Consider the following 13442-nt stretch of genomic DNA (forward strand, 5'->3'; position numbering starts at 1 on the left):
GTGTTTGCCGAGAAGGCGAAAGTAGGGAGTCTCGGAGGCGATGGCAGTGGAGGGCCGGCGGTTTAGGATGTAGGTTGCGGTGTGGAGGGCCTCGACCCAGAAGGCAGGGGGTAGTGTGGCGTGTATGAGGAGGACGCGAAGAATGTCATTTGTCGTACGTAGGAGGCGCTCGGCTTTTCCATTTTGGGGCGATGTATGAGGGCATGAGAGGCGAAGAGAGGCACCATAGCGGGAGAAGAGGTCGCGTAGGGAGGTGGTAAGGAATTCGCCGCCGTTATCGCATTGCATACACTGGATGGGAACGTGGAATTGTGTGAGGACGTACACATGGAAACGATGAATGATATCTACGGTATCGGACTTGTGGCGTAGAGGAAAGGTCCAAGAGTAACGAGAGTAGTCATCTAGGATCACAAGATAATGTTGAAAACCGGAAAAACTACAAATGGGAGAGGTCCATAAATCACAGTGTATGAGCTGAAAAGGTGCTGTAGTAAATGACTTGGAAGTGGAAAAAGGCAGCCGGGGCTGCTTGCCTAATTGACATGCCGTACACAGGGTGTTTTGGGACATGTCTTTATTACATGTGGGAAGAAAAAAACGAGCTAAAGTGGAGATGGTCTTGTCACTAGGATGCCCCAAGCGCCGATGCCACACATCGCTGCCAACCACCGTGAGAAGAGCTTGCACGCCGGAGTTGGTGAAGAATGGATAGAGGTCCCCATGGCTATTGGACCTCATTATGATCTTGCGTGTGGCTAGGTCCTTCACGGAGAAACCGAACGGGTCAAATTCAATACTGCAGGAGTTGTCAATAGTAAAGCGACGTACGGATATGAGATTTTGGATGACAGTGGGAGAAACAAGCACATCGTTGAGAGAAAAAGAAGCAAGTTTGGTGGAGCCGACGGCCGTCACACGTAAACGAGATCCATTTCCAACTAGTATGCCCGAAGAATAACGCAAAGACGGAGAAAAACACTTAGAGAGGGAGGCGGCCATACCAGTCACGTGGGAAGAGGCTCCAGTGTCGAGGATCCAGTCCTGGTGGCCGCCGGCATGCTGCTGCGTCGACAGGTTCTGTAGGGCAGCGTACAACTGGTGGTACTGCTCCCACGTCGGGCCAACGGACGACGGTGCGTGAGTCGTCGGGTAGGCCTGCTGGGGCGGCGGAGGTCGCGGGCCCAGCACGCCGGCAGCGTTCGGCGCGGCCCAGGGCACGCGAGGCTGGGGTGGGCCGGGCAGGAGCGCACCGTACGGGGCGAAGTACCCGTGAAGCTGCGCGTTGGCGGTGGGAGCGGGTGCGGGGGCGCCTCGTCCGGAGGGAGCACCGCCAGGTGAGGTAGAGCCGCGTCCGCGGCCACGTCCGCGCCCGCGGCCGCGCCCACGTCCGCCGGTATCGCGATCGGCGGCGGGAGGGCTGCTGGCGGCCTTGCCCCGGTCGGTGGAGGTGCCCGAGGATCCCGAGGACCCCGAGCCGGAGCCGATGGCGAGGGCGGTGGCGGTGGCCTCCGGGCGCCCGTCAAGACGAGCGCGCTCGTTGGCGGAGATTTCCTCCATCAGCAGCCGGGAGCGCGCCTGCACGAACGTCGGGAAGGGTGTCTGCATGGGGAGCAGGGTGGCCATGATCCGAAACTTGCTGTTGAGGCCGCGGATGAGCTGCAGGGTCAGCGTGCGGTCGGTGATGCGCTCGCCGACGTCGCCGAGGTCCGTGGCGAGGGACTTGAGACGCCGACAGTACTCGGCGATGGAGAGGTCCCCCTGGACGAGGTTGCGGAATTCCGCGCCGAGGATCACCGTGCGGCCGGCCTGGTTGTCGCGGAAGAGAAGATGCAGCTGCTGCCAGATGTCGAAGGCGGTGCTGTCCGGCGCGGCGACCACGTCCAGGAGCTCGTCGGCGACGACGTCGTGGAACCAGAGGACGATGGTTAGGTCGTCGTTGCGCCACACGGCGCTTTGGAGAAGCGGCTCGGCGGCCACGTCGAGATGGTGCTGCACTTGATATTTGCAACAAACGACGTAAAAGATCTGACGCCATTTGGAGTAGTTACCCGATTCGAGCTCGAGCCGGTGATGGAAGAAGTGGTTGATGGAGGGCGGTAGGCCAATCGCAGCAGTGGAAGAGCCGACGTCGGGCGCGCCGTGATGAAGGGCCAGCGCGCTGCCGGAGCCGCCGGGCGCGATGTGCGGGACGGGGACGCTCCCCGCCGTGCGGAGAGTAGCCGCAGCGGGCGCCGGAAGTGGTGCGGCCGGCGGGACCGAGGAAGGAGAGGCGCCCTCGGGCACGACCTGTTTGCCGCGGAGGACGTCGGGAGCGAGACGCGCCGCACGGGGCGCGGCCGGCGGGGCAGTGGTAGGTGAAGCCGGCGGAGGAGCGGCGGCCAGAGGGAAGGGGGCGAAGGGGTTGCTTGCCGGAGTGTCGAGGTCGCCGCCGGAGCGCGTTTGACGGAGGAACCGATGCATGGCGGAAGCGAGGGGGTAGGATCGGAGAAGCGTCTGATACCAAGTTGTGTTGTGAAACTCTTCGCACACAGTGTATTGCCGGCCTCGATGGGCTTATATGGTTACAACGGAAGTACAGAGGGGGGAGGAGAGTACAAACTGCAATCCCTGCATGAGAGGACGCACAAGGCGCATGACCTGGACTAGGTAGCGCACGACCTGCACTAGGTTGTTGGAGACGTGCGGGAGTGGGAGATGAGGCCGTTAGCCACCCAAGGGACGACCTGAAGATGCTGTCGAACAGAGAGAGCGTCCATGCATCCTCGATCGGTCCTTCCGTGAGTTATCTGTCGACGACGGAACTGACAGGAAAGAAAATGGCAGCACCCAAAGACGGCGGGGTCAGATGGGCGGGGGGTCGTCCCACTGCAGGACGGCGGTGTCGAGGTTCTGCTCCCGCTTGAGCTTGTCCTTGAGGAACCAGTCGCACACCCGCCCCGCGTTGAGCTCCTCCATCGCCACCCCCTCCTGCTCCGAGATCACCCGCAGCAGGTTCAGCGACGAGATCTGATGAATCCCTCCCAAGAATCATTCATTCATATCAACACATGTCAACCATGATGTTCTTAATAAAATCCATCCAAGTAGAACATGGCTGCAAGGTGCAAACAACTCACGGTGAGGCGGCAGAGGAAGCGCTCGTGGGTGCTGAGCCCGGACATCTCCACCAGCCCGGCCTCCTCCAGGCTCAGGAACGTCCTCTTCTCCTGCTCCTGCTGCTTCTTCTTCTCGCCGCCATCACCGCTCTGCTTCTCTTCCTGGCATCTCGTCCTCACCGCCTCTCGCGCCCTCGCTGCAGTACGCGCTCGCGGTTAGCCACGGCTCACGAGTATCTACTTGCGGGGACGAACGGTACGTGTTTAAGTCGATGCAGAGCAGCGGGTGGTCGACTTACCTGGATTGCAAGGGAAAGCTCGTCGGAGCGACGGCCCGGGCAGCGGGAGCGCCGCCCGCCGCACGGCGTGGGGGGGCTTGCACGCCGCGACCATGTGCTGCTGCTGCATGATAGCTCACGAGGTTCCTGGCGAGCCGGGGGGAGTCGGAAGATGACGACGATGGGTGTCCGGTGCGAGCAGATAACGTTCCACCGGCACGTCCTGATTTCCTACCCCTCTGATTGAGAACGCTCTGGCAGAAAACAACAAATCCTGAACGAGAATGCTTGATCCACAACACAAGGCTAGCAGCCAGCCAGCCGCTGCGGTACAAGATCCAGGCCCATTCAAGGCTATAGCCCGCTAAATGCACAGGAGATGCAACAATCCTTTCTTTTTTTCCATTTGCAACAACTTGCCGAACGTCAATACCTACTTTCACGAACTCACAAATCAATCGTACTATTTCTTTACAGAACAAATCGGTGAAGTCAAACACAAACAGAAAAGAAATTTGACGGAGAGAAAAGGGGCCGGAGGGTTTGCTATACATTGGGCGTGCGGCGCATCAGGGCGACTCCAACACGAATCACCAAACGGACGGCACCAAACGTTCGGGAATACGTTCGGATGTGTTCATAGACAGCGCACATCAACTGTCCGCCCGCTCGATTTTTCCCTATGTCGGGAGTACTGAGAATAACCAAAGATAAATAGCACGATTCGTCGGTGATTCGAAGATAAATATTCCAATGCAACAATAATTCAAATGTAAATATTACAATCCAAACATAACGTTTAGAAATTATTTCATATTTGAATTCAACTTACTCAAACATATGTTCTAGTTGTCTCCTTGCAACGCTCAAAGATGCTCAATTAGATCATTTCGAAGTTGCTCATAAGTTCCTCGATGGCGTATTTGCGAAAATCTTCAAATGTCGTCGGACTCCCCCCCGTTTTGGTGCCGGATTGTGGGTTTCGAACGTCGAAACTTTTTCAAACAAATTAGGTGACCCTCGTCGGATGGCCAAAAGCGTCCGGACCATTTGGTCTGGATATTTACAGGCAATTTGGTGATCTGCGTTGGGGATGCCCTTAGGCGCCAATGCAAGGTGGCATGGTATATTCGCGTACACCGATGACGATAACACTCCTGTAGTCGCTGATTTCAGCAGAGATGCCCGTGTGTAAAACAAAACCCCGACACCACGATGCTCCCCTCCCCACCCTTCTCCGCTCCAGTTCAGTTTGTCCTCAGGATTGTCGGCTCAATGTGAAATGTCACTAAGGGCTAAGTGTTGAAGAGAAAGAGAGATTTAAGTGAATCGAGTGATTTCTATTAATGTTGAGTTGGGTATTTATATCTCCCCAACAGGCATGTACATATGTTGGTTACAAGGATTCCAGACAGTGGGTTTTCCTGATGCACGTCGAACCCTTAATTAATCTATTTTCTCAGACTTGTCGTTTCCCTTTGTGCATGTTTGCCTGTTTCTGGATAATAAATTTAAGCTATTTCTTCTGGATCTTGTAAGCTAATCTGTTTGGAAAAGAAAGATTGTTATGCTTCAGCAACCAACTGAACTGCCTGTAGTTGCCTCGCACCAAATGTCATTTGCATCTTGAGTTAGAACATAAAACATTTTGGACAATTAAAGAACTCAATTATTACTTCAAACTTGCCGGTGAAAAGAGGTTATTTGATATTAGCTCATTAGATGAATGGAGAACCCAAGCTTATGAAAATGTCAAACTATTAAAGAAAGGTTAAAAGGTGGAATGACAAAAGAATCCAAAAGCCGGAATTCAAAGTTGGTGAACATGTTCTTTTGTACAACTCTCGTTTTAGATTCTTTACAGGAAAACTTCTCTCCAAATGGGAAGGACCATATGTTATCGAAGAGGTTTGCCATTAAGATCAATAATGCCGAATGCACTAATCCAAAGGTGGTCAATGAGCAAAGAATTAAGCACTATATCTCAGGTACGCTTATTAATGTTGAAAACAATATTATTCAAACCATGACACCGGAGAACACATAAAAGAAACCTTCCAGAACACTCCAGAACCCTGAAAAATAGGAGGTACATGATACGGTAAGTAAACGGACTCCGAAAAATCCGCAAAAAATATTTTCTGTCAGTTTTGGTATATTATAAAAAATAGGAAAATAAGAAATAACCAGGAAGACAACCGAGGAGAGCATGATACACCAGGGCGCGCCTGCCCTTCCTCTCGCGCCCAGGTCGGTTGTGCCCACCTCGGGAACCTTCCCGACTCCGTTTTTCTCCCGTTTGCTTGTTTCCCAAGATAAAAAAAATCTTTATATACCCCCCGAACGTATTGACCACCTTATTGCGGAGAAATCCTCTATTCTTGTTTCACAAGACACCAAGCCAGGCGCGCCCAGGTGGGTTGTGCCCACCTCGGGTACCTTCCGGACTCCGTTTTTCTATAGCTTGCTTGTTTTCCAAGATAAAAAATCTTTAAATACCCCCTGAACCTATTGACCACCGTATCGCAGAGAAATCTTCTTCTCTCTTTTCTTGCTATTTTCGGCCAGATCTGTTGAGCCAGGTATCATGTCTTCTTCCTCCTCCAACAGCGTGGAAGAGGATGCTTGGTTGATGAAGATCGAGCTGAAGAGAGAAGAGCCCGTAGAAGCCTTCAAGGGAGACAAGAACAAGGAGGCTACCGGAGATCAAACACCGGCAGCTGAGCAGGCCTGGCCTGCTGAGGAAGAAGAAGATATCCTTAAACCTTACTATGCTCACCTTACCCTGACTGAGATTGAAGCCTTTCGAATCATTGAAAACAGTTCATGCGCAAAACAAATATCTCACTCGTGAAAATATTCTGCATCAAGAGCACACCATATTCCTTTGGAGCGTCATCCGTAGATTGGAAAATCTCTTGATCGTGAAAGACAAGATCACCTCTACTTCATCACCAGCACCTTCTTCATCACCAAAAGAAAACTGAGTATCGGGTATGGGCACTCCACTTGGCCTCCGCCAAGCTTGGGGGAGGTGCCCCGGTATCGTATCACCCCACTATCTTTTTGCCTTTACTTATTTTAGTTCGATCCATAGTTATCTTTTGCTTTAGATGAATAAAAGTTTAGTTCGATCCTTTCTTTTCAAGAGTTTGCTTAGTGATCTATCCTTGTAATCATGTGCGAGATATATAATAAAGTTTAGTTTGAGTTTTTGCTTTCTTTACTTTCATGTTCCAATAAAAAGAAAGGAAATAAATGAAAAAAAGATCATATGCTAATCTTATGGTAGGTGATGACACCACATAAGGAAAAGTATAAGTAGAAAATTTTGCTAGGGATTGACAAACATAGCATTGGTCAATAATGCAACTCATGAAAGAATTAATAAGGGAAGAGAAGATTCACATATAAATACACTATCCTGGAAATCTTTTGTGATTGTGAGCCCTCATCAAAATAGTATATGCCAAAATTGTTGACGTTGGACAAGGAAGACAACTTAATGATTAATGTTTGTTCATATTCACGTAGAAGTTATATTGTCATAGATCCTTCAACATGTGGTGCTTGCCCCTCATCTTTGCTAGCCAAAAACTCCACACTAAGTAGAGATACTACTTGTGCATCCAAAAACCCTTAAACCCAAATCTTATTTTCAAGTGTCCACCATACCTACCTAAGGATTGAGTCAGATCCTTCAAGTAAGTTGTCATCGGTGCAATAAGGCAATAAAAATTGCTTCTAAAAGTGTGAGATCATTTAGTGTAAGAGAAAATTGAGCGTTGTACGAACTTGTGATGATGAAGAATAAAAACGACATACTGCATAATAAAGGTTGCCATCACAAGGGGCAATACAACATGACATTCTTTTGCACTAAGGGGTTGAGCATACAAACAAATAAGCGCATGGCAACCTCTGCTTCCTTCTGCGAAGGGCCTATCTTTTACTTTTATGTATTTACTTTTATGCAAGAGTCAAAGTTTTTCTCTCTATTCCTTTTTATTTTTATCCTTTGGCAAGCATCATGTGGTGAGGAAAGATCTAGGCACATATGTCCAGTTGAATATGGGTAGCATGAGTTATTATTGTTGACATCACCCTTGAGGTGAATACGTTGGGAGGCGAAACTATAAGCCCCTATCTTTCTATGTGTCCGGTTGAAACGTTTTGCTCATGTGTATGCGGTGAGTGTTAGCAATCATAGAAGACTAAATGATGGTTGAGTATGTGGACTTGCCTAAAGGCTCCGATACGTGACCGTTCCTGAAAAGATGATGAATTGTAGTTGCAAAGTTGACTGAGAACATAGTTTGTTGGTTTCTAATAGAGTTTATGCTTTATACTTCGATAGTGTGATGAATTGTTACTTATTCATGAGAAGTCTATGATAAAAGTTTTATATTAAAGTTTGTTGCTGTTATAGTAATCAACATGATGCTTCTATGCACGTATTTTGTTTTTATCGACACCTCTCTCTCTCTAAGCATGTGGACATCTTTTTCGATTTCAGTTTTCGCTTGAGAACAAGCGAGGTCTAAGCTTGGGGGAGTTGATACGTCCATTTTGCATCATATTTTCCTACTGTTATTTATGATGTTTCCATGCATAATAATGCTTTTTGGAGTAATTCTAATGCCTTTTCTCTCATAATAGGCAAGGTACAAACAAAGAGGGAGAATTCCGGCAGCTGGAAATCTGGCCCTGGAAAAGCTACGTTAGGCCACCTATTCTGCACAACTCCAAACAAGGTGAAACTTTACAGAGATTTTTATGGAATATATGAGGAATATTGGAGCCAATAAGCACCAGAGGGGGCCACCCTGGTGAGCACAAGACACCAGGGCGCGCGTGGCCCCCTGGGCACGCCCTGGTGGGTTGTAATCACCCAGGCCCACCTTCGTTGCCCATCTTCTGGTATATAAGTCATTTTGAACTAGAAAAAATAAGGCGAGGACTTTCGGGACGGAGCGCCGCCGTCTCGAGGCGGAACTTGGGCAGGAGCACTTTTGCCCTCCGACAGAGCGATTCCGCCAGGGGAATTTCCCTCACAGAGAGGGAAATCATCGTCATCACCATCACCAACAAGTCTCCCATCTTGGGGAGGGCAATCTCCATCAATATCTTGAACAGCACCATCTCATGTCAAACCCTAGTTCATCTCTTGTGTTCAATCTTGTTACCAGAACTATAGATTGGTGCTTGTGGGTGACTAGTAGCGTTGATTACATCTTGTAGTTGATTACTATATGGTTTATTTGGTGGAAGATTATATGTTCAGATCCATTATGCTATTTAATACCCCTCTTATCTTGAGCATGTTTATCACCTGTGAGTAGTTACTTTTGTTCTTGAGGTCACGGGAGAAATCATGTTGCAAGTAATCATGTGAACTTGATATGTGTTCGATATTTTGATAGTATGTATGTTGGGATTCCCTTAGTGGTGTCATGTGAACGTTGACTACATGACACTTCACCATATTTGGGCCTAAGGGAATGCATTGGGAGTAGTTATTAGATGATGGGTTGCGAGAGTGACAGAAGCTTAAACCCTAGTTTATGTGCTATTCCATAAGGGACCGATGGGATCCAAAAGTTTAATGCTATGGTTAGGATTTATCCTTACTACATTTCTCGTAATTGCGGACGCTTATGAGGGGGTTAATAATAAGTAGGAGGTTTGTTCAAGTAAGAACAACACCAAAGCACCGGTCCACCCACATATCAAATTATCAAAGTAGCGAACGCGATCGAATCAACATGATGAAAGTGACTAGATGAAATTCTCGTGTACCCTCAAAAACGCTTTGCTTATTATAAGAGACTGTTTTGGCCTGTCCTTTGTCTCAAAAGGATTGGGCTACCTTGCTGCACTTTTGTTACTATTATCATTACTTGCTCGTTACAAAATATCTTGCTATCAAACTACTCTGTTACTTACAATTTCAATTGCAGACATTACTTTGTTGAAAACCAGTTGCCATTTCCTTCTGCTCCTCGTTGGGTTCGACACTCTTACTTATCGAAAAGAGCTACAATTGATCCCCTATACTTGTGGGTCATCACAAACTAGTACATGCTAGTATGGCAGGTTATTTACAGGGAACATATACATTCTAGGTGATGTACATGTATTGATGCACCTCTCATGGTGTGAGCCTACCTGCTTGCACACATTGAGCATCATCGGTGAGGCTAGGTGTTCACCCTGATCCTTGGAGACAGAATTGATCATGGGCACGAGCCTTACCACGGACTATGAGAATGGCATTGATTTCATCAAGGACATTGGCATAGACATGGGGATATGCTTGGGTGAAGGCGGAACACAAACAGTCTGCGGTGCTCGTCGTCTAACGAATCTGCCGGCAACACTGGTTCTTCTCAAACGGGCTCATCTTGCCCAAGCGGACGTTGACACACACTTTGAGAGCAATTTCATCGCTCAACTTGCACTGCCCGCCGACGTGGGATGATGACGGCGGCTGTGCCGGTGAAGGCGGTAGGTCGTCGCCACGTGCATTATCTGAAGACATAGCTAGGAGGATTGCGATGAGAAGGAGGCCACAAGAGGATTTTATGGCTTTGGTGTTGGTGGTCGCCATTGTTGCTGATGCTTGCTTGTTCTGTGGGTGAGTGGATGGATGCTTGTGCATGTGCAGACTTGGAATGTATCAATTTATAGGACGTCTGTGAAATTGTTTGGCAAGGCGATTAGTACTCGCGCATGTACAGATTACGACCCATCATGTCTCATGCCAAAGAATAGTATATTTTCGGCAGTTCATGGAATGTGATATCAGACTAATTTAGTTCTTTTTTGAGGTCTTAATTAATACAACCGTACAATAAGAAATTATGCTTCTATACCAAACATGCATTGAAGGTACAAGTGGGGAATGTCCACATTCTCACAATTTTTCGTGATTTTCTTTGAGAAACTATCTAAAACTTTACGGTGTATATAAAAATAAATAAATAATAAATATCGAGTTATGACATAATTTTTTGATGGAACATGCCTAACTTGAGTATGAAGTAGAATGAACTACTAGGTAGAAAACACATCCACGCGTGTTCACTAACAAGATCAAATTGTTTGATATCCTTGGAAGCTAAAATGAGGACTCATTCTTAAATATTTGAGCGGGATATGAGCAAGTAAAGATTGGGCCATAAATATCTTCTAATACATTCCACAAGTGTGTAGTATCCTTTCACTACAAGTCACCTTATCTTCTTGAAGGATGAATATAGATTTTTTTCTCCATGATTATGAAAACCCTTGCGCTTGGTCAGCAGAATTCCGTCACACGTCAAGTCCAACACATGTGCATAGGGAATTACAATGGTGATCCTTGTGACTACTAGTTAAGGAATCCTACATGAATAACATTCATCTTAGATCATGTGGTGAGTTGCTCAAAACAAACACCAACACATGTGCATAGGGAATTACAATGGTGATCCTTGTGACTACTAGTTAAGGAATCCTACATGAATAACATTCATCTTAGATCATGTGGTGAGTTGCTCAAAACAAACAAGTTAATAGTGTAAAGTGTCCTTGGAAGCACGAGCCAAAAAATGAGTGAATTTGGACACACGAAATTTAACTGTTTATTGGTGTATTCATACTCAATGCTTACCACACAAAGTCGATCTTATGCATGAGAATTTTTACAAACCAGATAATCCCATTATGTCGATTTTTATCAATACATGGCAAAGAATATCCTAGATTACATCGGAGTAAAAAAATCTTCTAGTTATACAGAGAATTAGTAAACTAAATATACATGATTTTATATAGGGTGTCCCTCACATATAGTGCGACAACAAAATCGTAGGTTTTTTGTTTCAACATCTTGTGTATTTTTTGCTTGTTTCATGTGGCACTTCATTTTGTACGAAATGTAATAACGTCGAGTTCGTCCCTGCCTGAGATCTAATGATTGAATTGTAGAAATTCATGTCCTGCTATTCGATTAATTGAATGTTAATTTTCTTCTCCTCAAAACACTAGAAAATCTCTTTTTCAGTGTGCACCGTCATGTTTGCTGTCTATCCCATATGCTGAGTGAAATTAGTCTGTCAGTATTATTTTGCCCAGCCATTTTTTGTGGTGGCCTTTCAGCCTAGAACCTACCCTACAGTTGCATACTTACCATTTCCATCAACTAAATTTATCGACCCCATCCCCGTCTTAGAAATGTATTGATATATAGAAGGTTTTTTTTATCATTTATGCCACTAGTTGTGTCCCACTACTCAGTTTTGCCATTAGAAGTTACAACTGCTCAAAAATGCCATCAATCTGTGACATGCTTGCTCAAAAATGCCATTAGATATCTAAAAAATGCCACTGTTCTGTTAGATGTTTGCTCAAAAATGCCATTAGACATTGTTATTTTTATGTCAAACCCGTTGACCATGTTCTATGACAAAAATAAGCCTAGACCCACATGTCAATTCTCTCTATCTCACAATGATATGTGTGGCCCCACTTGTCAGGAGTAACCAAGCGAATAATTTTATAGGAAAATAAGAACGCTGTTGGGATCAAGTGAGCCCCATACTTTATTGTAGTGAGACAGAGAGATAGCTGGCATGTTGGTTCATAGGTATTTATGTCATTATAACATGGCAAAAGAGATTTGAGATCACAATAATGCTGTTTAGTGGCATTTTTGAGTATGTGTTTAATGAATCAATGGCATTTTTAAGCAGTTGAAATTTCTAGTGGCAAAACTGAGTAGTGGGACACAACCGGTGGCATAACTGATAAAAACCCATATATAGAAAACTAACTAAGCGGCAACATCACTCTCGCTTGTTGAGTGCCAGAATGAGGATGAAGGCGACTTGGTGTCCTAGGATCATAAACTTTGACGAGATCCCAATTTTTTAGTTAATCATGGATTATTAATTTTATCAATTATTTCATGTAATATTTTAGATGGAGAGGCTCGGATTGTTGGCTTGAGTTTTGGAAAAATAGTAAGTGTTAGCGGTGGTCATTTTGCGGAGTTATGTTGGATCTTGCACCTAGGTCTGAAACGTTGGCACACTCCATTGGATGCTCGACGTCTAGCACAATGTGATGGCTTGTCACCGTCGGGGGCTTCATGGTTACGTGAGGTTCCTTCTATAGACAATGGTTCAAGTTTGTCACAATGTTGTTGAGGAATCTGGAATACAGATATGATCATCTCTCTCATAGTCAAATAAACAAAGGATGGCCAAAACATGCAATCCTGGCTTGGTGATAGAACAAACTTTTTTATGCCTTTTCGGATGTTAAACCTCCATATGAGGCAGTTTCCTAAGACCATCTGCACTACAGGTGTTTTGTCATTAGATGTCGCATTGTAGAGTGCTCAAATCATTTTCTGCAGCTCGTTTGTGTTTGTTTTTTTTCCTTATTTGAAAATTTAGTTTTTTCATTAGCGGTGTATTTGGATTAGTTGGGTGGATGCTAGTCACCATCTTGTTTTAGTGATTCTTATATTATGGAGATGTCAATTGGCCTTTCTGAGCGAACTAATGCCATCTTTCGCTAGTCACCGATGAAATAGGGCATGTGTGGTCATTGAGATCCTTGAGCTTTTTGATGCCATGCATGTCGTATATTTTAGCACTAGAGCCTGTGATGGGAAAGTTGCTACCACCCTAACAAATTCACTCGGCAAGCTACGTTGTGAGTAAAAAGATTCAAAATGAACTTCTGAGCTAGACGGCTCGGGAAAATTTTCACATAGGAGGCATATCCATAAAATATTACCACACAGACAAAAAGGCATGCCATGAACGCATCACAAATAATACAAGTAGAGGTTGCGGATTCTTATTTAGATGATCACTCGCACTGGACATGATATACATGTGTGTATCACTGGTTTAGTCGGGTCCAAACCGGTACATGCTAGTACGGAAGGTTATTTAGGTAGAACATATACATTCTAGGTGATGTACATGTGTTGATGCACTTCTCATGGTGTGAGCCTACCTGCTTGCACACATTGAGCATCATTGGTGAGGCTAGGTGTTCACCCTGATCG

The 13442-nt window shown here is 46.1% G+C and overlaps 1 protein-coding gene across 1 annotated transcript; it reads right to left on the reverse strand.

Moving 5' to 3' along the window:
• Positions 1-473: 473 nt before the first annotated feature.
• Positions 474-3295, reverse strand: LOC123190884 (uncharacterized). Its single transcript, XM_044603610.1, has 3 exons — positions 3120-3295; positions 1005-3020; positions 474-765 (listed from the first exon to the last, which is right to left on the reverse strand). The coding sequence occupies exons 2-3, from the start codon at positions 2461-2463 to the stop codon at positions 728-730; spliced, it is 1497 nt and encodes a 498-aa protein (XP_044459545.1). The 5' UTR covers positions 2464-3020; positions 3120-3295; the 3' UTR covers positions 474-727.
• Positions 3296-13442: the final 10147 nt, after the last annotated feature.

This window comes from Triticum aestivum, chromosome 2A (assembly GCF_018294505.1).
Source record: "Triticum aestivum cultivar Chinese Spring chromosome 2A, IWGSC CS RefSeq v2.1, whole genome shotgun sequence".
Taxonomy (NCBI): Eukaryota; Viridiplantae; Streptophyta; class Magnoliopsida; order Poales; family Poaceae; genus Triticum; species Triticum aestivum.

Bases quoted from the DNA above. Each gene is read 5' to 3' on its own strand.
- LOC123190884 (XM_044603610.1), bottom strand. From the start codon at position 2,463: ATGCATCGGTTCCTCCGTCAAACGCGCTCCGGCGGCGACCTCGACACT. The intron at 766-1,004 runs GTATGGCCGCCT...TTCTCCGTGAAG, and splicing joins AGCCTCTTCCCACGTGACTG to GACCTAGCCACACGCAAGAT.